Source organism: Conger conger, chromosome 4 (assembly GCF_963514075.1).
Source record: "Conger conger chromosome 4, fConCon1.1, whole genome shotgun sequence".
In the NCBI taxonomy this organism is placed as follows: Eukaryota; Metazoa; Chordata; class Actinopteri; order Anguilliformes; family Congridae; genus Conger; species Conger conger.
The window spans coordinates 53665770-53693056 of NC_083763.1; the positions used below are offsets into that span (position 1 = coordinate 53665770).

Here is a 27287-nt window from a genome sequence, read left to right on the forward strand (position 1 = left end):
TTTTAAAGCTGAAAATTGTAAACAAAAACAAAAAAACTGAAATAACAAGAAAATGAAGGCATGTGACTGCCAAATCTGGCCATCTCTGTAGGTAAGTGGTTACATTTTGCATAATGTGTACAGGATTTTTTTTCCTATTTTTTGCCCTTTTTTTTTTTTACTAAAGAGCAATTCATATTTTATAAACCCGAAAAAACCAAGGTCTACAGAGAATGCCCCTACCTGCAGTCTTCTGCTGATAGAGTTTGACATCAAACTGTACAGCGCAGTCAAAAACATACTTACATCTGAGCTCATCGGACAGATACAGCCATAATCAAGGCACAGATCTTCTACAAGTAGTTTTTCCAATAAAGTTATACAAAACGATATTACATTTTAAGGTCCATACAAGATGATCAATCTCATACAGTACAGCCCGTACAAGATAAAACCAAAAAATATATATTTATGTATTTTTTTACATGGGACTATTGTCCAAGAAGATCAAAAGAAAAGAGATCACCTGTGGACAAGTCAAAATGAGCGTGGTAGGTTTTCTTCCTAGACACACAGGAATTAAACAGTGACTGCTCTACAGCCTGAGGTTCTAAGAGATTCAGAAAACCACCTGGTTCCCCTCCCAAACCCCAGCCCCAAATCCCCTCCACCCCCCTCTACATTTGCACCCTGTAGAGGAAGTCGGGATCTTCTCGGTCGACCTGCAACTCGGAGCGCTAAAAAACCGTGACGTTAATAAATACAGTGGTGCTACATCGTGTGTACACTTCCTCAACGGTTTTAAGAAACCTGATGCCAAAAGTGCATTTCATCTTTTTTTTGTCTTCCCAACCCCCCGATCAAGTACTCTTCAGTGTTGAAAATAATAAAAATCCGAGGCCCTTTGCAAAGGCAGGTTGCCAGATTGGGGCCGACCCCAGGGTCGGGCCCCTATACAAGCGCTGCCCGCCGCCGACCCCAGGGTCGGGCCCCTATACAAGCGCTGCCCGCCAGACAGACCCAACTCCAGGGCGTCCGGTCACCGGCGAGGTCCGATAACCATAGCGCGAAAAAGAAATAAAAACGTTACAAAAACAGGTAGCCGTAGGCATTAATGGAATGACGCAAAAAGGCATGGTAAAGGAATAGCAAAGGATGGCCTTGCTCCCGTTCACTCCCTGCGATAAAGATTAAATGGAGTGGAGAATGGCTTTAAATGAAAAAGACACGGCGGAACGGGGAATCCGTCTCTGCGCTGGCGACCCGTTTCCCAGGGGGAGGCCTGATTGGCCGCTCGTCACAAGAGCTCGTAGATGTGCAGGTGCATCCTCTGGATGATGTCGCGGCAGTCCTTGAAGACGCGGCGGATGTTCTCCGTGTCCACGGCGCAGGTGAAGTGGGGGTAGCAGTAGCGGCTTCTGTCTCCGCTGGCTGTGCAGATCCTCTGTAGTGCAGGAAGAGAGAGAGAGATCAGGGAACTGCGGAGAAATACAACACCCAATAACGGGCACACAGACACAATATAGACCAGGGGTGTCAAACTCCAGTCCTGGAGGGCCGCAGTGTCTGCTGGTTTTTTGGTGTTTTTCAGCACGAGAGATACATTTCAAAGTCTTTCATTGGCTAAAGAGTCCTCACATCTTGTTCTGAAGGCCTTAATTGGCTGCTGATTGGAAGGAAACCACAAATACCAGCAAACACTGCAGCCCTCCAGGACTGGAGTTTGACACCTCTGATATAGACACTAAACACAACTGCGCCATGTATGTGTGTGCCTGTTATTGCGTGTTGTGTCTTGTGTGACATCAGGGAACTACTCAAAAACACAACACAAAATAATGGACACACACATAGACACAGACACACACGCAAACACACACAACAAGATGTACAGTACACAAAAAAACATGGACCATGCAGCACACAAATACAAACAATATCAAATGCATCTCACACACAGAACACCATATTGTGGATGTCAAAAGTTGAAAATGTAAATTGGATTGAACTTTTACATTTTCCTAAAATGTTTAAAGACCATATGCAACCAGTTTTTTTGTGTTTGTTAAGCAAGTAGTTTTTTCCCTTTCATGTAACGCATGCCATTTATACACAAGGCAGCTAGAGGACTGACACCATGTCCTTTATGCACTTGAAGTTTCAAAAACGATTCGATTGAGGCTATTTTTACAGGCACTTTTAACCTTAAGTATCTTAAAGTCTTAAATATCGTTTAGCCTTAAAATTGGAGTGCACTGAAGTTAATACGTGATGCGTTCCATGGACAGAACAATAAGTTAATACATAAGTCGTTCCATATATAGTCCTGTACATTAATACATAAGCTGCACTGTATATAGTGATATAACTCAAAACATGAAAATATTACAGTAGAACACACACACACAAGCATACACACAGAGAGATAGGAAAACAGATGGTCATAACACTGGCCACTATCATTTGAAGGACATACAATCCTTTGGACATACTGTACAATATTGTATGCCTGGTTTCTATATAAGGTAGCACATTGCTCAATGACCATGATCAGTATGCAAGAATGGGAGGATTATTTTTTTTAATGGGACAATGTAATTTCTAACACAAGACTTCCACCATGCAATTATATCTGTTCATGAGAGAACCTGAAGGCAAGACTTTTAAAACAACTTTATGTTCATATATTCCTTGTTTCTCAATGCTAAATTAAATTATACTTTGTCATAAAGTATAATGAATAACTAACTAACCTAGTCTAATAAAGTCTAATGAACCAACTATGGGTTCCTAAAATCAGTGTTGGTTGCGTTGCTCCTTTATGACAATTATAGGCCCTGCATTCAGTACAATTAGAAAAAGCAGGTGCTTGTTTTGACAGTTGGGCATGCTTACATTGTAACTCAGCCCAGATTATAAGTAACTTGTTAAGTACACTGCAGTACTCACAAGGAATTCATCTCTGATGAAAAACTTTGCCCTTGTCACTCTTGGGTCTTCTCCAGGCTCAGGAGTTGCTATTCAAACCAGGGGAAAAATGCTTAGAAAACTGATTTAAATCACACCAGAAGACAGATGTACAATGAACTTATTTAGGGCATACATGTCTCTTTGGTGTCACTGGAAGATGGTATGCATCACACATAAATTAGTGGTGATCATCTGCAGAGAAGCTAAAAATCAGTTGGAAGCATGTAGTTAACTTGTAAACAACAGCAGATGGAAGAATTCCGTAATAACAGCAACTTAGTATTTGTCTATATATTTGGATATTGTATTCCTGTTTCCAGGAATCCATTTCTCCACAAAACAGCACTGGAATGACACTTTATAACTTTTTTTGTTAAAACTTTTTCAATGGTTCAAAGCTCTCAAGGTTAACTTAATACGTACTTTCATTCGGTATGCTGTAACGCGCATAGTCGGGAAAGTAGTCTTCAATTTTGGATTTCCCTGCTAACACTTTCTCTGCCAGCATGTCCTGCTTGTTCAAGAACAGGATGACTGAAATGGTCCGTAAAAACCTGTAAAAGCAGCAAGAACGATGTCAAACGTCTGAGAGAATCGCAGAAAGTCTCGTTTGTTACTGCTAGCAGTTCCACAGTCATTGGAGGAAACGGTCATGAATCTACCACAGTGTACAGTGCATGTTGTTCTGTTCTCTCGCTGAGTGAGTTTCTGGTATTGTAGGCCAGTGACACTGCAATGGCGCATTTGAAATGCGATGCTAACCAGGTTGAACTGTCTTTCTTGGTCTGGTAGTCAATTCTGTCTCAGGTGTCTCCACACACAAATGTATGGCCACTATTCCTTTCAGTCAGTTCTCAGCACAGCTGGACTTGAATGAAAATGCTTTCAATTTTTTGAAAGTAAAAATTCACAGCAAGAAGACAATATGAACTAAGGTGGATACAGTAACCTGTTATTCCAGATTTTGTTGAAGAGGTCCAGTGCTTCCCGTAGCCTGTTTGTGTCATTGTCCTCCCTTATTACCATGTTGTAGCTGCTGCTCGCAACGACAAAGATGATAGCGGTGACATCTAGGGACAGACACAATTGTGGCCTTATGCAAGAACATTTTCATACTCTAATCACAAATTTCCCTTAATGTTTTTGTTATGAAGGGCTCATATGTGGGTGCCATGTCAGATTCAACAAATGCACCCAACTTCAGACTGTCCTAAATGAAGATGTCTGTTATGATACACGATATAGGTGGATTCCGTCAGATAGACGGCCAGTCGGATTAAGAAGAACAAGGGACCTGATTGGGTAGATTGTGGCTTATTCATTTTTGGCAAAACATTATAATATAGCGGACTGTTGATACCCTGTTGACTAAAATACATTTCTGAAAACAGTTGAGGTGAAAAATAAACAATGCAGTTTCTGAATCTTGATTCATATGATCTGCAGCGCCTAGTTTGAAAGTTTGATCCGAGTTCTGTTTGCCAAACATGCACTGCAAGTTTCAATTAGTCTGAAGACAGGTCAGGACCACCACAACATTACCAGTGTTGTTTATGCTCTCTTTATTCGAGGCGAGGGTATGTAAATATATGTGCCCTGGGTTAAGGATCGACCGGACAAGTGAGGTAAAGATGGTTTTATATGTATAAAGGTACTGCAAGTTTAGTATAAATTTTGGCTACCACATAACCATACAGGTCTCTTAAACACAACTCACCATTAAAGCACTGGATCCACTTTTTCCTCTCATCCCTCTGGCCACCAACATCAAACATGCTGAGAAAGAGGGAGAGAAAAGGACAGAGTGAGTTAGAGAGTGAGAAAAAGAGAGAGACATTTTGATAGGCTGGCTTCAGAGTTTCTATCAAAAGCGGGAAAAGTAACATAACAGAAGTCCAGTACTTCTGTGTGCACTTCGCTTCTGTCAGTCTAAGGACATTCCGATTAGGGGAAATTACAAACCTAAATAATGTATTTGAGTGGAATGTACTCTTGACAAACAATGGAGCTCCTGCCCTGTCCAGCAGGCGGATGGGACCACTTTCCAGGACTTCCAATAGCAACTATACAATTTATTCAACACTACATCCCCTGGTTAAAAAAACAAGCAGTAGGCTTAATGTCTACATGAACCTAATAAAATTGCAGCAAAGGCACTTACTGAAAATGCACTTTGTCTATTTGAAAACGAGTTTCAAAAATCCCTGAAGTCAGCACTCTGCACCGAAGCAGGTCCTGCAAGAAAGGGAAGACCAATAAGTTAGAAATCTGTTAACATGGCCAAACAATCTCCAGAAAAAAAACATCCGAAATAGGTGGTGCTATAACTTTTGCAGAATGAGCCTACAATTAATGGTATCTTACTATGCTATTTTTTACACCAAAGCTGTGTTAAATATAATAAAGGAATGGTAATATTATTATGTTAATATTCCAAGGACTGATTCACATTCATGGCAACCTTACCTGGTCTGTTGGCGTGTAGTCATTTTGTCTTACTGAGTCAATTCTGTCCAAAAAGCTAAAGGGAGGGAAAGAGGGAAAATGCTTTGAATTATTAAGAATTATTAAGTCCGTTCCACAATTTAATCAGTTTGAACAGTGATGCCTGGTGGATGGTAATGGAGTTTCAGTTCTTGCTGCATGTACAGCATTCTGCCAGCAGAGAGCAGGCAAGCCAGACAATGCCACTACCCACTTAATTTTGTGGGCAGTTACATAACACAGCATTCGCTCCCTGCCACGTAAAAAGCAAGATTTGCTCAGAAAACTCGCATTCCTACACTTGCACCTCGCCTGGCGGTAGGTTAGCTGCTCTAATTAAACTGCAGGTAACAGGTACATGCTAATTTTAGCTGAGTCGTCATTGTCCTCATAATGACTGCTCTGGCCCGACTAACACTGAGGTTTACCCCTGCACACCTGGTCCTCAGACTTGCTCTAAACAATTTAAAGTAAGCATTAGGCAATGCAGTGTAAGTGCTGCCAACCAGTTTATTCTGTTTGTGGCCCCCGGTCCCAGAATCACAGAGATACATGCACTGTAACAAGCTAATGCGCTTCCTGTAATTTGATTGGAAAATTATTTAAAATGTACATACACTGTAAGAAATACAGAACTATATTCCATTCAATTATTTTGTTTAAGAAATCATATTAGAAATAAAGCAATGAGGATTATTTCTGGTTCAGAAAGAATTGCAAAAAAAAGGAAAGTATCGTCCTGGCAACCTTTCCAAGTTTCGCACTCCAAAAAAACAGAGGAAAAGCGATAGCACAATATGTACCGAGCTGAAGTGCCAAACCACCAATGAAGAACACCCATGATGAAGTATAAACACAAAGACTGAGACGGCTAGAATTCTTGAGTGCAGGGGAAGCCAGACACAGTGTACAGTGCACTTGAGATGAGGAAAAGCTATTCGTTACAGCTGGTCACTTTTGAGAGACCACTAATCTGTTGGCATTTAAGCGGCATTGGCACCTTGACTCTCACTACATCTTTCACAGAATAATACCACAGGGGAGGCACAAGAACTAGTGGAAAACCAGCTTCTGCCCCTCCAAAGTAAAGTCTAAATAATGCACGCTGGTAGACTAGAGTTGTCTTCCCTGCTGTAAAATCGACAGCTTGACCAGCTTGAACAGTGAGGTGATCAAGCTGGTCATAAGCTGGTCTAGCTGGGTATGAGCTGGTCATAAAGCTGGTCTAGCTGGGTATGAGCTGGTCAACATAGCTTGAGCTGGTTAAACCATGTCAAGCCGGAAGCTGGTCTGAACTGGTCAACCAGCTATTGCACCAGCTGTTTCAAAACCTAGCTTGAGCTGTTCTATTTCAGCTGGATTTTAAGTACAGCATGCTTTTCCGACGGCTAGTAACAATTCTAAGCTAACTGAGAGACACCTGAACACAGCAGCCAGGGAGAAGTCCATGCGACTGTAAATCAAGTCAGCCCTTGTGCATGAAGCCAATTTCTGCTTCATCACTCGTAACAATGGGGCTTATATATAGTCCGTTTCCCCTCCAGACATCAAGGTTATAATTATCCCGCACGCACGCTATGAGAGAAGCGCTGTTGGCAATGCACTGGGGTTCCAAATTTAGACCCTTTCCGCATTCATAGAAACGAGCCAGACGTTGGAACCGAACCTCACCATCAACATTTTAGGAGAGCATAAATGGTAAATGGTTGGCATTTATATAGCGCCTTTATCCAAAGCGCTGTAAAATTGATGCTTCTCATTCACCCATTCATACACCAACGGCAATTAGCTGCCATGCAAGGCACTGACCAGCTCATCAGGAGCATTTGGGGGCTAGGTGTCTTGCTCAGGGACACTTCGACACAGCCCGGGCGGGGAATCGAACCGGCGACCCTCCGACTGCTAGACAACTGCTCTTACAGCCTGCGCCATGTCTCCCCCCACACAGCATAAATAAGCCAGAGGGATGTAACATGCATTCTGAGCAAGCTGTTGAGTGCTGTTGGAGAAACGTGAAACGCGTTGCATTTGTGAGCATTTTAAGCAGCCACGGGGAGGAGGGGGGAGGTGGGAACCACCAATGTGATGTAAAATATGGTCTTGCCCTATGCATTAAGACTCGGTGGCCTGGGTGTCGTGTTATCCACCTCTACCGGACTCCCAGGCCTGGCCTGTGTTCAGTTATGCACACTTGCGCTCTGTATGCTTGCAGACCAAATAGAACAGATCTTCCAGGTACAATTGACGCTTGTCAAAGGTTATTAAATTTGTAGCACACTTCTGGACTGAAAGACAGAGGGCCTCATTTATCTATATTTTCATAAAATCCCTGTGTAAATGTATGTGCGATCGGGACAGAACTACCAATTTGCGGAAAGCACCTGAACATGTTCCGGAATTGCACAGAAACAGCATTGGATCTTGGGGTTCTTGGAGTTCTGACTCAGAAGCTGGTGTCTGGGCAGTCCAAACTAACTTGTGGCCAGTGGTGTCTCTACTGTAGGGGCCCGGTCCTGCCACTAGTTGGCGGTATTGCGTTCTTATCCTCTCATTGACTTTCTTAAGTCAGAAGTATTGCAGTTTTATGAAGAAAATTTGTTTTGAGTCGCTCAACCTTTGATAGATATTCTCTGCGTTTAATATAGAAATAGAAAATTAGCTGAAAAAAACAAATTAAGATTGCTTGCAATTCCTCTTCTGCTGGACTCGTTTTCAATGAATTCTGAGAATTCTATGATATAGCTTGTATTCATGCTAAGTGTTTGCTACATTATTATAAAAAATACAACCACATCCATGCAAGTAGTTTGAGGTCACACCAGCAGCAATATCAGAGTTAAACATCATGAATGACATCTGCTTTGGTTCACACTTACATCATAAACCGCAAAACAAACCAATAAATTCATTTTGTAGCACACTGTAACAACAGTTTATGTGAAGATTTCTCATGTTTTTTATCTCTGGCAGTAGATTTTAATAAGAAGTCTCCTGGAGTATTTACATACAACAGTTTTCTCTTCTAAACTTGAAGATTACACAAACAACAAACATGTAAACAGACCTAACTGCTGAATAAATATGTCAAAATGTGGGAAGACACATGACAAAGCTTTAGAAAATTGTTCTAAAAAAAGCACTAGTTTTATAATCAAATCTGAAGTTGTTGCTATCTCGCAGAGTATCATTTAACAGTCAAAACATTGTGTAGTTTCCCAGCCAAAACATGAACTATACATACATAGAGTACTGATAAATATAATTCATCTAAATATATACAACACATCCATTACATTACACCAGTTAAAAATATTAACAAGAGTTTAATTTACAAAAACACAAAATGATTTTGCTTTTTAAATGACAACCCCATCAACCCATTGTGGTTTTTGAGTGTATTCTTTGTTAGCAAAGCATAATTTCATGCAAATTCATTAGTCCAAATGCATCTCCATTACACAGCTTACCAGGGGTATACAGCTAATGGCTTACTATGCAGGATTTTCACCTTGAAAGTATTATGAAAGCAACATGTTCAGTCATTACTATGATCCACTGGCAACCTGGATCTCTGTTTACTTCTGCCCATTAACTTGCTTGTCTGCCTGTATTTCTATTTTCTTTCTGGAGTGTATCTGAAAGGCATGTGTCCAATAGAAGAAGGAAAAGGAGAGCAAGAGGAAACGTGTATGGATTGGCTACTACAGCGTTGGCCTTGGTGGCTAACCATAGCTGGCTGGCCATGATAGCTGAGTCCCCCTGCGCAGTATCACTGCTTATTTTTGGGAGATTCTGCTGGTGTATTTCCTCTCCTGGGCAGGGAGCTCATGTCTAAATCGAGAAGACTTATGCGTGAGCCTGGATAACTTGAGTTGGGGGGAATTAGAACCATAGCTCTCCAGGTGGTGGGTGCTGGTCAAGGGATAGAGACAGGTGGCTTCACACAGTTTTCCCAAGGTTCCTAGATGTTTACCTAGTCCTAGGTATATGGCTATGGAAATTAGACCATGGCACCAGTTGCACTGAGACAAGCAAAAAGATACTAAACATGAATAAAACCTGACCTTGCTTTGTCATGAAACATCCCATGCTTTATGCATTTCACTGACTGAGCCCTAGGAGTCAAGAGAACAGATGTCTTCCCATGTCAACCCTTCCCGCGCCTTAAAATGGTGCAGAGAAGGAACTGTGGCCCACTGGAATTAGCAACGTGTGTTGGTGTGGGACATTGTAAACTTTATGGCACCACCACCAGAAGAGGGCCACTTCACCTGCTCACTGCCAGTGTGTAATAGTGCAATTATTAAAGGGTATTACGGTCAGTCGGCCTTACAGATTCCATAGCTCATCACAGCTATCATGCGGTAGTGTGTAATATGGTTACAAAGCTACTGACAGCTAGCAAGAATCTAGTTGTTTTATAGGTGGGTGGGCTTGGTCATCTTAGGGTTGTAGGCAGGGTTGAGAATTGGGGTATAGACATTTTTGATTGTGAACACTGGAATTAAATTCTGCATAGTATGCCTTTAACCTTTCTGCAACTATTTTAATGTCATCCTTTCTGTACAGTATTGTTCTAATACAATTTACAGCTGTGATTCTGTAGGGTTCCACTCAATTAACAAAACACATCTCAATCAACTTAAAACCGAGTACTTTTGGTTGATTTATTTGGGATGAAATTATTAAACTATACAACTGCTTTTCTGTAGAATCAAAGTAAACCTCTGGGAATAATGGATAAAATTAGAAGTCTACAATAGTAACTGCTTGTGACCTGTGTCATTCCTATAGCAGCCAGCAGGTGGCACCCAACTTCTCTGTTGCATTGGGATCTCTTTTGCTGACCCTGCCTGCTTCTCAGCTACAGCTAGGTTCCTATGGAAACTTTCACAGTTGGTCGATACCACTCCTTTTCCTTGGCCTGCCCACGCTTGCATCACTGTGCTCCCAGAAACGCAACTGGGCCCTGTATCAGGTCAGATACAGTCTGCCCAAGTCCAGACACCTTATCGGTCTACGAACACGCATCACAACTGGATGTAGCCATACAAAAAAAGTCATAACGATTACCCATGCACCCAAACACATCATTCAGCTCAGGTTGTAGTCAATCAAGACTACAACCTGTTTACCCATCCACATCACACAAAAATGTATGCTGCACAAACAGATGCACAAGAGTCATATGACTGAAGGATTGGTTTAGGGTACAAACTACTAATTACGGTGAAAGTTGTTCCAGCAAGGTGAATGACAGCTATCCAAAATGTACTCAAATGGCACCAGACAATGAGATCTCATAAAATGAGATCTCAGATATCATAGGGGGTGACATTAGCTCAGGTGTATGAGCAGTCGAAGGCTGCCGGTTTGTTCCCCCGCCATGGGTGTGTCGAAGCGCCTCTGAGCAAGACACCTAACCCCCAATTGCTCCCGACAAGCTGGTCAGTGCCTTGCATGGCAACCTATCACCGTTGCTGGTTGCTGTGCAAGTGTGTGTGTGAATGGGTGAATGAGAGGCCTTAACTGTAAAGCGCTTTGGATAAAAGCGCTACAGAAATGCAGTCCATTTACCATTTACCAGAATGCAAGAACGAATACAGGGATATTGTGGATAATAATTATGAGTACCTGAGTACAAGTACTTGAACATAAAAGACGCTCACTTGCATCCTGTAGTCTCACCTGTCTGGAGATAGACAGCGAATGTGTTATCCAGGGAAGCTGCAGACGGAGACAAGCTGTCTGTTAGAACCCCAGGCTGCCTCCGCCATCAAAACTCCTTGAGCCAGAACGCACGCTACGCTACTTGAGGCTCCGGGACTTGCTGTGCACGCTTGCCACCCTGATCACAGCTTGATCACAGTTACACCTTCAATGCCCTGAGGGAACACACGAGAGTGCTTCTAAAATAAGCACTACTTATGCTAATAGTACTAGGGCAGTGGTTCGCAAACTTGGTCCTGGGGGATCCATGTGTATGCTGGCTTCCGTTACAGCCAATCTGTTATTAGATTAAGGCTGTTGAAAACGTGTTTATGTTCTTTCATAATATTTTTCTTTAAACTTATTAACAGCATGCAGGTTTGGCTCATCATCATTTGCTTTGTCTTTGAATTCTTCATTATCTGGCAAATGGTTTCGTTTTAGTGACCAGGTGTCCACAGTTAGAAGCCAACTGATTCACTTCAGTCTTTAATTTAATCAGTAATTTTATTTACCTCTTTTTATGCAGTTGATATATAGAGCAAAATAGAGCAATATGCACAATGTGAACATGATTTTTATTCTTCATGGCAAACGTAACCATTTCTTACAAAAGAGGGTAAGTAATCCCTTGAAAAATGAAAAGCATCCAAGTAAGAAAAATGAACAGCTTGTAGAAAACCTGGGATTGCAACCGTGGTTGGAATGAAAACCAGCAGACACAGGGGTCGACCAGGACCGAGTTTGAGAACCACTGGCTGATTTGTTGTAAGCTGTGGATGTGAATTATTATCTCACGAGAATTTGGATCTATGATGCCTTTCTCATATGAGATTTTGTGTGCAAGTGTGTGTGTGTGAGTGTGTGTAATAAACGGAGTGCAAAGTGTGTGTATCTGTGTGTAGGCACACACCAGCCCCAGAGAGCAGGCCAGGAACTTGGTTTCTTTTTTTTTTTTTTTTTGGCCCAGCCTTCTGCCGATGACCTTCCTTTTGTTTACAACGCATTGCCGGGATACTCCCTTTGATTCAAGCCCCGGCCACATGTGATCCTCAGCCAGTTTCTGCTCTGCGGAGCTGCTGCTAAAAATAGCACAGCTCGTCCTGGCTCCACGGCAAGTTTACATAAGCTCTGGGGGGGGGGGTGGGGGGGGAGGGGGACCCCGCAGAGGGGGGAGAGAGACGGACGACGGCAGTGCAATCCCACGGTTCAAACGCTGCAAAACCCGCTTGCCACCGGTGCCCTCAAGCTTCTTTTCTTAACAAGTTATCTGCACAAAAGTCAATTCCAGCTTTTCCATTTAATTTGCTGAAATACATTTCGACTGGCACATGGTTTCAGCTGGGAAACATACCAGTTTTTACACTGTGCCAGGATTGCAGCTTCGCCCAGTAAAACTGGTGTACCAACGTCTTCTGGAAAGCTTCAATAAAACCGTCTGTAGCTGAACACAAAAAGTGTCCTTATATGTACCTTGCAAGAAGTATAGAAAATAAACAGACATGATGATGTGTTGAAAAAAAGTATTCACCGGCCTGGTAAAAATGCTAACTATTTAAACTGATGGAGTCCACTCAGGCATACAAGAGAGGGATGGACATGCACCATCAGCCTCTACATTTCCCTATGAAAATAAAAGACAGTGGACAGTTGATGCTGAAATCTAAATGGTGGAATTCTTTTCTTTACAGGGTCAACTGAACAGAAGTCTAATAAGTAGATATATAACCCCCAGCCTACTGTATGTGTATTAGATAGATAATGGCATGTTCTCACAAACTGGGTAGAACATTTTGACGTGATATCACACATTTGTTATTTTTAAACCACCTGCCCAAAAATAAAAAAGGTTATTATATTTTCTATAGTATTAATTGCTTGCTTTGTTTATTTATTTTGGTGGATACAGTCATTTAAACTAACAAACTGAAAAATGGAAAGATATTACACGTGCATTAAAAGTAGGGCATTTTTATACATTTAAATAAACTGCACAGTAGACACAGTGCATAACAGTGCACGACACTCATAAAATACAAAATAATATTGCACCATAACAAAGAAATGTTTTCTCTCTTTTCCAATTATTATATGCAACTTCTGTGTTATTTTCTCATAGTGGCTTTATTTATTTTCTGTGTGCTTATCTTTACTTATTGACTTATTTTATTTATTTGACTATTTAGACTTTGTGTGCATTCTCTTTGATACCCATTGCTACAGAATCCATAATAAGGCTATTAAAAAAGTTAATTCCACATCATCGAGATAAATACATCTCAATTTAATTAATAGTATATGCTAATAGGCTATCAAATGAGGAGTGTTGCTCAGTTTAAAAACTTGCGCACTGATTGATTAATTCATTAATTTATTAATCCGTTAGGAAATTTGTTTTGTATCAAACAGATGTGAACTGTAATTGTTGCAGTATCTGTTACTGCAACAATTAATTAAGGTACTGTGTACCTGTTTACGTGCAGCAAAATACACTAACACAGTCCAAAATCTTGAATCTAATGTCAGATAATCATAAATGAAATCACCAAAGTATTAACATTATAATCTAGCACCTGGCCATGTCATATGGATACGCGGAAGTGAAACTGAAGAATTCAGATTATCCTGCCGCGATGATTGATGAACTGTACTGAATTGTGGAACCAAAAAAGCGTGGGGAATCCCCTCAAGTCACATAATTTTCAAGGGGAAGGAATGATGAAAGAGCAGAAAAGGTCATGAACTTTTTCAGTGACCAGTGCAACCTTAAAAAAAAAAACACAGTCTAGAGCCAGACAGTTCATAAATAAAGAGACGTACACGGCGATACAATTTATACCCACGCCAGTTTTTGGGCTTTGATCATAAGAAAGAACTCTTAGGAAATCAGTGAATCCATCCATCCATCCATTATCTGAACCCGCTTATCCTGATCAGGGTCGCAGGGGGGCTGGAGCCTATCCCAGCATACATTGGGCGAAAGGCAGGAATACACCCTGGACAGGTCGCCAGTCCATCGCAGGGCACACACACCATTCACTCACACACTCATACCTACGGGCAATTTAGACTCTCCAATCAGCCTAACATGCATGTCTTTGGACTGTGGGAGGAAACCGGAGTACCCGGAGGAAACCCACGCAGACACGGGGAGAACATGCAAACTCCGCACAGAGAGGCCCCGGCCGACGGGGATTCGAACCCAGGACCTCCTTGCTGTGAGGCGGCAGTGCTACCCACTGCACCATCCGTGCCGCCCAATCAGTGAATCAGTAATTCTAATAATAAAACAGAGGGCTTGTGTATGGTGCAATATTCCAAGAAAATACAATTTCCAAGAAGAGACCACATAACTGAGCATGTGCCAGGGAAGGTAGGGCAGGTCTTAAACTGTGCCATTGTGCAAAGCATCACCCTGTAAAAATGGACAATACTGTAAAATGTACTAATGTTTTGTGCCAATGATTGATCAGCTTATTGACCATTTCCTTGTTTTTTTAATGACTTAGTCAGACCGCATTAAACACCAAAAAACACCACTGATTCACAGTCATACTTCACAACACACTGGCCTACTGCAGGTACTTCATATGCAAGTAGCATACTATAAAGATAAGGAGGAAACAGACTGGTAAGAAATAGGAATGGCATTAAGTTAACATTTTTGACTTAATGAAACTTAAATAAAAGAATCCCCTGTACATTACACAAGTCTCTATGTGTAGAATTACATCACTTCAAAGTGGGTTGTAACTCAACTTAATAGTTTGTAAAACTGCATACCAACAAGGAATTAGGCTTGCTTTTAAGCCCTGCCCTTGAATGAAATAGTCACAGTTGATAAATATAATCACATGCTTTTACATCTTCCTAATGAAATAATCTTTGAAAAAAATATGAATAAACCAGATTACTTCTTTGACAATGTACACAGCTACAAAAAGCAGTTAGAACCAGCTCGATGCCATGTTGAAAACTGCCGTGCAACCAGCAACAATCACACCAATTAAACAAGCTGCAAGCAGCCACCAGCAAACCAGCACACAGAACAACATGATTCGCGTGACCAGGACCCGATTTTACACAGATAATGATGCTGTTCTTTAAACAGTGCTTCCTTTATAATCACACTGGCCTATATTATGGTCTTACCAGAAACAACATCCGTAGCTGATCTAGCACATCTTAAATCGGTGCTGCATCTAGGCCCTGCACTGGTATTCAGAGCGCATTGCCGGGAGTTGGTGACTACAACACTGTTCATATATTTCAAAAACCTAATGTGATGGCATGAAGAGGTACAGTAAACCACAGAGATAAGTAACTGCTTTCTTTACCCAAAAGTCAGCTGAGAAAGATCATATTTAAACTGACCAGTTTTGAAGCTAGTATGTGCAGTTTCAAATTGGCTTCAGCTGGAAACAATTTCTCACATTCTTAGAGAAGTTATGCAAGTACTGTTTCCTGTCTTACCTCTTGCACCTACTATGGTTTCTAACTTTAAGATTATGTATCGACTACTGCTAATGGTTGTGACCCCGGTGACTTCAGCACTATTTGGTGCCCAAACCTGTATTTACTTAAGTACCTGCTAAAGTGACTGCTAAATACCTAAATGCAAATATAAATATATAAAACCTTACATTTCTATTTAATTATCACCTTGTCCTTCTCATCAGCACTTTTTAACAGGCAGTTCTGTTCTGCTGTGTATAACCATGGTCCATGAAGACAGCTGTATACATAAAAGGTAGAGAAAGCAATGGCAATGAGAAGTATGAAGCTAAATAACATATTCTGATGAAGAAAACCAAACAAATCACTTCAACATAGTAGGTATGAAAGGACAACTAGGTCATCTGAGTAGGGCCTCAAAGTATATGACCTTTTCTGGCACTTAATTTTGGAGTAGTATTTCCCTTTGACTGCTTGTGACAATGGCCTGGGATATGCTACTGTATAGCATAAATCACTTCAAATGCAGAACAATACGGCAGGCCTACTAATGCTCCTAAAAGTATGCATATGCTGTGGGTAATCTGTAGTGATTATGAATGAAATTTAGTCTTTCTGCTGTATAAGTGCCTAGACTGTTGTCTTGTTAAACAGTAACAGGACAAAGAGGAGTTTATACATACACTTGAGAGGGCATTTGCTGGATATTTTTAGTCCTTCATACGGTTATGAGATCAAATTATGAGGTCAATACATGTGACCTGAGGACTCAGGGCTGCCAAGCCACACAAGTTATAAAATCAGATTATACATCACCACCTCAGGAAGCTACGCTATGATTTTCAGGCCATGTGCTGCCCCCAAATTAAGTGTATCGAATAAGCCCTTGAAGGCTGCTGGGTAGCTCATCCTGATAAGACACTGTTCTGGTGTTTGGACAGGCCCCATGGTCTAGCACAATGGTTCACAACCCAGTTCCTGGAGATTTAATGTCTGGTAGGTTTTCACTCCAACCCTAATTAGCCACACCTGATTCTACTAATTTGCACCTCAACAAGCTCTCTAGTTGTGAAATGAGGTGAGCTTTGTGAGTGATGGAGTGAAAACAGATAGGATGGTAGATCTCCAGGAAATGGGTTGGGAACCACTGGTCAAGAACAATGTTTGGACAGGCGTCATGTTCTAGCACACAGTTCCAGTGTTTGGACAACCCTTGTGTTCTAGAACACAGTTCCAGTGTTTGGACAGGCCTCATGTTCTAGCACACAGTTCCAGAGTTTGGACAGGCATCATGTTCTAGCACACAGTTCCAGAGTTTGGACAGGCCTTGTGTTCCAGCACACAGTTCCAGTGTTTGGACAGGTCTGTAGGATCCACATTTCCCACAATCCCACAGGACAATTCTGCGACGTCCACCCTTCATGACATCTCGCTCATTTCAGCCAATCCCGTAATGGCGGGAGCAATAAACTTTCCTTGTATAAGAGCATGGGAAGCTCTCGGGAAAAGCCTCTTCTCCATTCCTTCTTTCCACTTCTTTTCGACGCAACCTTTTCGGCTATTCGCTTCAGCTCATCTGCTCCGAGACTCAGACAGAGGTTGAATGCTACTCAGCGCACTACCAGGCCTACAGACACACCTAATTTAGTGGCCTATAGGGAGTGGAAACTGGTGTACACTGTGTTCACTGTGTTCTAGCACACAGTTCCAGCGTAAGTTACTCCCCTAAGTAACTAGAATGGGTCAAATGACAGGGTTCAATAAAGTACCCCCTTCTTCTAACATTAATTTATAAATACAACTGAGCAACCTGAGAAAACCATTTCAGCGGCTAAATTTATATTCTTACAGTGGGAAAAAAGCGATCTCAATGGAAAATATTTGTGACAAACAAGTTAGGAATTAAGCAAGGATACATTAAGGCTCCGGTGAGTCACAGTGTAAAGAGATTTGAACACAGATTCCATGCGCAAACACTTGAGATCTGTTTGTGTCCGGTTAGTCAGCCTGCTTTAAGGTACTCGGTCACAATGGGGAACTTCCAAACAGAGATAAAGACAAAATGGCCCTCGCGTCACATCATCACGGTGCGCAATCATCCAGTGTACAGTTTGTTCAGGGTGATAAGATTAGGTCTTTCCCGATCGGTTTGATATTCTTTTTTTAATTAATCTGATTATCCTTGAATGACCTTTAGCGGCTTAATTAAAATTATTACTATTACTATTACATCCATGAGGCAAAAAAAGAAAGATGGGTAAGAAGTGTTCGATGGTAAAAGATGTTGGAGAGCCTATGCTGTGGAAGGGGTGAAAAGAGAAATCGCTGTGTTTCACCTTCCTGTACACAAACGTGTGGCTGGAGAGGCAGAGAGGGCCCCGGTTTCTGGAGAATCCAGGCTGCCGAAAGGTCATGTGGTGCCACCGGGTGTCCCGTCTGTGCCTTCTTGACAGGCGAACGCACAGTTTCACCCACAGGAGCACTGGACCTGACCTGACCTTACCCGACGGCTATCGTGCTAATGACCTCAACACGCCAGGGACTGAGAAACCAAAGAGAACCTAAACGGTGTTCCTCAGTAATGTGTGAAGCTCTATAACCGTGACACAGATCGTACCAAGTGATCATACTTAAGCGTAATGGAGCGAGAACCATTGGTATATCGTGGATATTGGCACAGCTAGCGGGGTGGTTAGGCATGATGCAAAGTGGAGGTATTGGAGGTTGATGGTATTGCTAATGTTAGCTAGCAATAATGTATCCCCATTCCACTAGTTACGCAATGGTATTAACCTTAGGTAGGCTACTAGCAATAATGTATCCCCACTGCACTAACATTAGCTAAGCAACGCTAATGCAATAATGTATCCCCACTGCACTAACATTAGCTAGCTAGCTTGGTTTGGTGGTCTTGCTGGCATTTTGATCCAAGGATATTGCCTTAGATGTATTTTTTTTGTTCCCATCCTACTCCTTTCCAAATCCCATAGAAGGTCAAAGGACACTTTAAAATCACTAATTATGTTTTACTTTGGTAGGCTACTAGTGGTAAAATGATGACAACGTTAGGTTAATTTTGGTTCCTAAGTAGATAAAGGTGATCTACAAATGCGGAGTAATATTAAACGATGTGTGAAAATTCAATTTAGCTGTGTGGTTATCGTGTGGATATTGGCATAAACTGACCAATAGAGACAATGGACCGGACCTATCCCTTGTATAATAAATATTATCACCATCCCATGTCTGTTATACTTAGTGGGAGAAACCACTGCAACTCAGATGTTAAATGCAGTGTTGCCACAGGTATTCAAATGATAGACTGTGTATACAAAACAAACAAGTATATTTGTCCATTGTAAACAAGAGTTGCAACCACTGCTTTAAATAATTTTGCCAACTACACAACATGGCTCCATGTACATGCTGCACTGTTGCTGATTACTTTGAGTCAAAATAGATATATTTTATAATTCAAATATGCATTGACAGCATGACAGAGAGTCATTTCACTAAGTCTGTATCTGTGCTTCCCACTTCTATCACTAAGACATAATTCTTCTCAAAAGACTTTGGGTCACCACACTTGGCAAAATCGAGAGCAAGTCGATCGTTGTCAGCCCAGGACAGTTCCAAATGAGAACTGGGAGTGGGCCGTTGATAGCAAGGTCAGTAACCGCCTTCTGCTGGGTTGCTGGGATATAGTAACGATGGCAACACATGCTGTGCTCTGTGAACAGATATCCTGACAGTTACACTGTGGCTCTGTCAGAACTCATCTTTGTGTTTGTGGGAACGTTCCCAGTGCAACTAATACAGTATGTACGGACTTTGCACATAGTCTGCACTTTCAGAAAGCAGTAATGTAAACCAATACAAGTGGCATCAAGAACAGGGCATTATGCAACCGATTTTCTGGGGAAATGGATAGTTTCAGGAAGGTGTAAATGGAAAAGTGAATCACACACAAAATATATAAAGTGGGCTATGTAGAGCATTCTACATTTAGTACTTCAAAAACTGTTTTGCTATATTTTAAAATACACCGCATTATTCTTGCACATAAAGTGCACACTCCCTCTTTTACTACTATAGTCTTCTAAATTATGCCAATTGGCTGTTGGAAACAGCATACGATGTGGTGAAATTATTATGATTAATCCAAAGGCAAGCTGTATGTGTGAAATTGTACTTGTGTCAGTGAGTGTGCACTTCCATATACACCGGAAAGACCGAAAGGGTGACTCATAAGAAAACATATCCTCCACTGAACCACTGGATACAACGTAACTCGCATGAGTTTACTCATGGAAAAATGCTAGAACGCACCAGCAAAGTTGGGCAAACGGGTCAGTCAATAAAATTTTAAAGAGGGGCGAGTGTCAGTTGAGCAGCAAACTCACAAAGCCATAAATGAACCTTTCAGTACTGCAGTCTCTAGCTCGATCCGTTACCCTCTCTGCTTTCACTGTCTCTAAAAACTGAACTGGACGGACTGCTCGCTCTCCTTAAAAAAAGAGAGGGGGTGTTTGATGTAAGCCAACAAGTATGCGTGCATCAAACACAAAAGGATTACCTTCACTGTAATCCTATCATCTTACTGTCCCCAGGATGAAAGCTGATATCATCTCTGGCTCAAGCGTGTTGGGTGCGCGGTACGGCTTCGCTAACACGGGAGAGAGACGGAGAGGGTACTCACTACTCTGCGCAGTCGATGAGCTGGTACTCGTTGGAGCGTTCAAAGCATGCCTTCACGCCTTCATCGTCCCAGAGCTTCTTTGCATGGTCGAAGAATTCCTGGTCGGAACAGAACACACCGACGTTAGAATGGCCTATTTTCCAAACTGAACAGAATTTATCATCAGCACGTGTACATCTAATATGGTGTACATTGAAGACAATAAAGTTTTTCGGGATAAGATCTGATAAAAAGTTCAATTGTATTAGTTAAAAGTAATATATCGATTCTTTGACGATTATTTGTGATCTCTCTCAATTTCCTGTCTTCCCACACAAAAATAACACATACTGTACATACAAACATACAAAATTTATCTATCTATCATGTATAGTACAAATGAAGTTAGAAGTAATTACAATAACTTCTTAGAACAACAAGTCCCAGAAAAACAAAGCAACAGCATAAAACCGGTAATCTGGCAGCGGTTCTTAGAAAGAGAGCTGTTTTCACACCCACAGCTCGGAGTGGCAGAGCGCTGACAGGGCTGCAAAACAACACAAATGCAGAAAAACAACCTGCACCAAGCGTACAAGAGAAGATGACACTACATCCCAACCATGTTCCAAAAAGAAGCTGAAAGGAGCCATGCTCCTTCACAAGAAACGAAAATCCCGCTGAACAGTTAGGGGAAGGCATACAAGTAAAGAGGCCAGGATTTATTTTATTTTATTTTTTTATAAAAAAGTTTTTTCCTTTTCACCTGTCCTCGCAAAGAATGTTTACAGACTTGTATCGGAACCGTTGGAGAGCAGATTCAGCAGGTTGAAAGTTTCATTCAGAGCATTTATTTAAACCAAACAATGGAGAAAGGAATAACTGACTAATTATACAGTTACTCCCTAAATTACTGAGCTTGAAATCATGCTACACGAGAGTGCAAGTGCTAGCAAACTGCTAGGTTTCTGAAAACAGCAATACTGTCAATTTCTGGCCAAAACGGTTTGTCCACTAACAAATGAAGCTTATAATTGATTTTATATGTTATAGAAGGACACATTCTCAGAGAACTGCCAACTGAGAAAGCCTCAACATGGCTTCCCAGACAGATACCCTAAATGGCACTGTGAGGGTATGCTGCTTAATTTAATTTGTCAACTGGCTCTTTTTTTAAAAGCCTTCATTAGCACTGGGGCAATAGCAGGAGAGACATTAGAGACATTAAAGACTCGGAACCCCTGCACCCTGGAGGTTGGGTTGGGTTAATGATGCTGCTCTGTGTTCAGGGTACTCTCCTGGTTGTTCTGCTCATCCGCTCACCTGCCAGGGAGATTACACCCCCACCCCCCCGCAGCATCTGGGGACACATCCCTCCCAGCAGCCTCTGTGTGTATGCGTACATACACTGGCTTCAGAAAGTATTCAGATCCCTTCACTTTTTGCACACTTTACTGTGTTGTAGATTTCATTTTAAACGGATACAATTGCCATTTCTGCCCATCAAACTACACTCAATAACCCATAATTACAAAGTGAAAACATGTTTTTAGACATTCTTGCATATGTATTATGTATTAACCCTCCTATTATGTTCATTATGACCAGTTTCATATTTGGGGTCAAATTGAGCCCAACAGACATATAAGACACAAAAACATGTAGTGTTTCGCCTTCTTATTGTCTCCCAAACTACTAGCCTTTTATCCATAAATATGAAAAATCAGTGAGAAACATCTCCCTGAACCTAAGGGACAGTAAGTGAAAATTGGACACCTGTATGGGAAAGTGCCACCAGAATAATTTAAAAAGAAATCTGAGAAAAAAATAAAAATGCTTGTATATTTTCGTACATCTTATACAGTTACAGAGGGTCAAAATAACACATTTGTATGCCAAGTTGGTACAGGACTTTGCATAGCATTATGTTTGTTGCATTTTCACTTCTTAATTTGCAGGGGTACTGAGGGTTATTTGTATAAGCATAGTAAACTCACCGTGTTCTGAACAAAACACAGGGAAGCGGCCACTTCCACTAGAAGGCCTACTTATTTTTTGCTAAAATATCAGAGTTGAATGCACACCACCTTTTATGGCTTAGAGTGGCTCCACTTTTAGAAAGATCGCTTGACTGGTGGTCGATACATGTCCCCTGTGCTGGCACTAGCAGGGCGACATCCGACCTATTTCACATCTGACCGAAAAATGACAAAAGTAGGCCTAATGAAAAAAGCAAGCTGAGGTCGCTAGAGTGGGCGGGGCTTAGGAACGTTCAATCAACATATACGTCATTTTCATCACCACTTCATTTGCAAAGCTACAGCTGATGCACCAGTAAAGAAAAATGTGGCGTACCAACAGGAAATGCGACCGTACTTGACTGTAGATTTTATTTAGTATTTGAAGATTCCAAATCTGCGCTTATCTCATTTTTGACCAAAATTGAATCTGACACAGTTCGATTGCGTGATGTTAGCCCCTTGGCCACGTGGCAACACAAATACAATTCACACTGCACGTCACAACAAAAACCAATGAAGTCCAAGGAACTCTCTGTAGACCTCTGCAATAGAACTGTGAGGCATAAATCAGGGCAAGGATATGAAACCACTTCTAAAGCTTAGTGTGTTCCCAGGAGCAAAATGGACTCAATAGTTGTGAAACCGAAGGAGGTTGGAACCACCAGGACACTTCCTAGCCAAACTGAGTAACCAGGCAAGAAGGTACCCTTGGTCAGGGAGGTGAGAAGAACCCAACGGTCGCTCTAACAGAGATTTGGAAGTCCTCTGCAGTGGATGGGAGAACCTCCCGGAAGGACGACCATCTCAACAGCACTCCATCAACCAGGCCTTTATGGTAGAGTGGCTAGACGGAAGCTGCTCCAAAGTGCATGCGACCTCAGAGTGGGGTAACGGTTCACCTTTCAGCGCGACAATGACCCAAAGCATACAGCCAAGACAATGCTGGCATCGGGACAAGTCTTTGACTGTCCTTGAGTGGCCCAGCCAAAGCCTAGTCTTAAAGCCCATTGAACGTCTGGCGAGAGACCTGAAGATGGCAGTTCACAGACACTTCCCATCCAATCTGAAGGCGCCTGAGAGGATCTGCCAGGAAGAATGGGATAAACTGCCCAAATCTAGGTGTGCAATGCTTGTGGAGACTTACCCGAGAAGACTCAAAGCTGTAACTGCTGCCAAAGGGGGTTCTCCCAAGTACTGAATTAAGGTTCTGAAAACGTATACAAGAGATTTTCAGATTTTTTAAAGATTTGCAAAAATTTCTAAAAACATGTTTTCACTTTGTCATTATGGGTTATTGAGTGTAGATTGATGAACAAAAATGGCAATTTTATCCATTTAAAATGACATCTACAACACAATAATGTGTGCAAAAAGTGACAGTTTCCAGAGTGACGGCACAAATGTATGATGATTGGGCAGATCAACTAGGCCATCCAGGTCAGCGCACCAGCAACATCGTCATGACAGTCATAGGCATTCTCCTGCCTCACTCCCAATATTTTAATTCAATTTCATTTATCTGTTTATTTGACGGGGACAATGCACATTTCTGTAAATGTGTCAGCGTCAGCCAGAAGGCAAATTTTCATCTGTAGTCCCTGGGCTTCATGTTTTGGGATGTGGGAGGAAAACCCACGCGAACACCAAGCCATCTGGGATTCGACCGCAGAGTTCGACCGCAGAGCCTCCTTCGTGCAAGGCAACCTGTCTTTCGGATAAGACGTTAAACCGAGGCCCTGACTCACTGTGGTCGTTAAACTTCGCAAAGAGTAGGGGGTTACCCGGTGTCCAGGCTATATTACCAACCTGGCTCTTTCAAACTGCCACCTAATCATCCTCTGGTTTAAGTGCCAAATGGTTCTATTCCTCTCCACCTCAGCGGATGTGTGGTGAGCATTCTGGTGCAAAATGGCAGCTGTTGAATAACCCAGGTGGGTGCTGCACATTGGTGGAGGTTTGTCTGTCTGTCTCTTAATCGGCTAACCACTGTGCCACTGTGCCCCCACCATGCTGCAGGCTGCAATGAACCACTATCCTCACCTTGAAACACACCGCTACCTAATCATGTCACTCTCATGTCTCATCACAATATCACAATATTATCACAATGTGATAATATTGCCTTCATCAGTTCTAATTTGGGAAGCAGACAGCAGCAGTAGTCGCCACTTAGGTTCTGAGTGTGGGTAACAAGGTAACCTACCAACATGAAATCTGTGAGTTGTGAGTTGAGTTGCCTGCTGGCTCTTATCTCTCACAATCTCTAGAATGACACAGTGAGTAAAAACCTTGTGCTCATGCACACTGTGCATATAGAGCTTTCTTGCTGTGGCTAAGGGGTGCAGAACTCCCCCACTTCACAAATTCTAAAATACCGACACTAAAATATAAATCGAGAAAATACTCTCACACAAGGTCTGTGTGGGTGAAAAAATGTGTTATCTTTTCCCGGCATGGGTAAAAATGCTGTATAAAATACATGTACAATAACTCAGTCTCAACATCAATGCATACTACATTTGGTCCTACCATGAGAAAACTAACTGAATCCTAAGCTGAAAGGAATGTAATGTAGTGTAATTGACAGAGCCGGTCCTCCATTTTGAGGAGAAGTAAAACTTCTGCTGTAGATCTAATTTCAGACAGGCCACCTTTCAACATCAGATTTATATTATTTGCGTGAGTGTGTGTCCACGAGAGTGCCTTTATATGCATGACTATGCTTTCCTTCAATCAAAAGCCAGAGGCGACTTCTGAAAAGGTATTGCTTTTACATTCTTATCTATGTTTAACTGCAGTGTCAGTCTAAGGGCTGCGGTGAGTCATCAGCCAAGTGAAAAGATGGCTATTTTTAGCACTGGGTTGCGTCTGACAAAAAGCACTGAAACCTGCAGCCAGTCGCAGTTTACAAGACCAAAACAGAGAGCAAGAAACGGCCCACCCTCGCTGTCACATCCTGTCAATCTCTGACCACTTCCTGCCACTAGCACATTCACAGACACAGACAGATGGACAAACATGTAACAGGAACACCCAGAGACAGTCTCCCAAGTTTGTTCAGAGCATCCTGCACTTAATTGCAATGATAAGCCTATGAAAAGGAGATCAAGCTAAATCATGCCATTATTGCATCTGTCCCCAATAACCGAATAAATAAATACAATGTTTCATTTCATTACATTACATGGCTAAGCTTTATGGTAGTTACACGTCAGACTCAGAGCTAGATTGTTGCCATTCAAATGTTTTCACCTGAGAGCATGCAGTACCTATATGTGAGTATTGCTGATCGTGTTCTGTATTAAGTAGTCAAGTAAAGGGTCTAATACAGTATATAACCAGCATATAATTCCCTCTTAATGTTTTTGACAAAAGGCAAAATGGCTAATAACGTTGATGTGCAAAAATTGAGAGGTGATAGAAAATAACTGCAGATACGTTTGAGACAATGAACAGAGTAGGAACGGGGTAGGAAAGTGACAAGTGACAAAGTGACAACCTGTACTCAAAAAAAAGACAACAGGAACTTTTCCAAATTGCGCAACCACACATATTATCCGTAATGTTTAATACATACATTGCAGACATACTAGGCTCCTCAGGAATTAGTGAACTCATTGAATACCATTAGCAGCTGTACTCAAGCATGTAAGGAACACAGCCAGACTGCAATTGAGTGCTAGGCATCTTAGTGCAACTTTGGAGCTCCATTTAAGACAAACACGTAATTGAAATCTGCATCAGATTGTATAGTTCTGAAAGGGACCGCGTATCTGTCAGCAGAGGGACATGAACGGGTCTACAAGCTAAACCATTCTGAGCTGGAAGCTGGCCTGAACTTGTGAACCAGTGACCAGCTGTTTCAAAAACTAGCTTGAGATGTTTTTTCAGCCGGGTTATCATCATCCCCCCCCCCAAGTATTCATGGACAAGCTTTGACACGGGTCACATATACCTGCTGCATGCAGTACAAAATAAACCACACAGAGCAAGGCGATAGCACGGAACATAGCATGCAAAACCGCACTTTGCTAAGCGCAAACCAAAATTTGAGCTTAAACTGAAGCATCTCTGCTAAGGTCAAGCGGTGGAACACCGTCAGCCACAGGAAGTTGACAGAAAAGCAGAACTTCCTCCTGAGGGCTCTGCAGAGGCTTGTGACACAGAGCCTCAATAAACCCAGTGTGCGATTCACTGCCCCACAGAGGAGCCTGGGATAGAGCTTCAGGGCTGTTCACTTCACGGGAGCTGTTACCCAAAGCTGAAAGTGTGTGTCACGTTACCCTCCCCAACCCCCCCAAGGTACACCTGATGAAATCCCTGCACCTCGTACAGTACTGTAAAAACAGCAGGACAGGACCTGGGTGCGTCTGATGAGAATCTTTCTGCTGGTGTGCTCCTGAAAAGCATGGTTCTGAACTGCAAACAGCTTATGAAGATGTGTCCACTCTTGATTGTGACTGGCATTGCGCCATCAATCTCGAAAGTTGAACAAATTTATGCAGCTCAATAATATGTTGAATGCGAAGGTATTCTAAAATACTCAGCATATGAGCAGTGGTGATCATCCAGGGCAACTGATGTGTGGTTTGTTCTCTATTTTTGAGGGTAGGGGGGCGAGAGGGTGCTTTTGGCTGTTCACAGAAATACTAAAATAAAGGCAGTTTACATGTGGAAAATAAAGTACTGAGGGTACTTACAAAAAACAAAACAGAGCTTGTTCACTTAAGGAAGTTTGTTTAACATGGCAGGCCTAGGGGAGTTCACGATGAACCACACTACTGAGATACAAAAAAAGAAATAATTAAAAACTACCAATATATACTGGTTCTTTTATTCTGTGCCTGTTTCATGGGCATGATAAAATGTAATGAGAGCCAGAATTTTCCGTTGATACAAAACAACTTAAGAAAGCTAGTGTCCCTCACTGAAGTGTGAGCAGCTACACCAAAGTAAAGGTGGGGCCTTTGTTTAATCATCAAAGGCTTAAGCCA

General features: G+C 41.9%; 1 protein-coding gene across 4 annotated transcripts in view; it reads right to left on the reverse strand.

The window, feature by feature from the left end:
• Positions 1 to 956: 956 nt before the first annotated feature.
• The window catches only part of gnal (guanine nucleotide binding protein (G protein), alpha activating activity polypeptide, olfactory type), a 45957-nt gene continuing 19626 nt past the window's right edge, over positions 957 to 27287 (reverse strand). For 2 of the 4 annotated variants that reach the window (XM_061238860.1, XM_061238862.1), the window contains exons 5-13: positions 23438 to 23500; positions 20297 to 20394; positions 5416 to 5470; positions 5111 to 5184; positions 4667 to 4725; positions 3899 to 4019; positions 3373 to 3503; positions 2929 to 2996; positions 957 to 1423 (exon numbers count right to left, since the gene is read on the reverse strand). In XM_061238860.1, coding sequence (XP_061094844.1) covers positions 1277 to 1423; positions 2929 to 2996; positions 3373 to 3503; positions 3899 to 4019; positions 4667 to 4725; positions 5111 to 5184; positions 5416 to 5470; positions 20297 to 20394; positions 23438 to 23500 — 816 coding nt within the window. In that variant the 3' untranslated portion in view covers positions 957 to 1276. The remainder of the gene's footprint in view (positions 1424 to 2928; positions 2997 to 3372; positions 3504 to 3898; positions 4020 to 4666; positions 4726 to 5110; positions 5185 to 5415; positions 5471 to 20296; positions 20395 to 23437; positions 23501 to 27287) is intronic. The other 2 variants (XM_061238861.1, XM_061238863.1) reach the window with 1 other exon arrangement.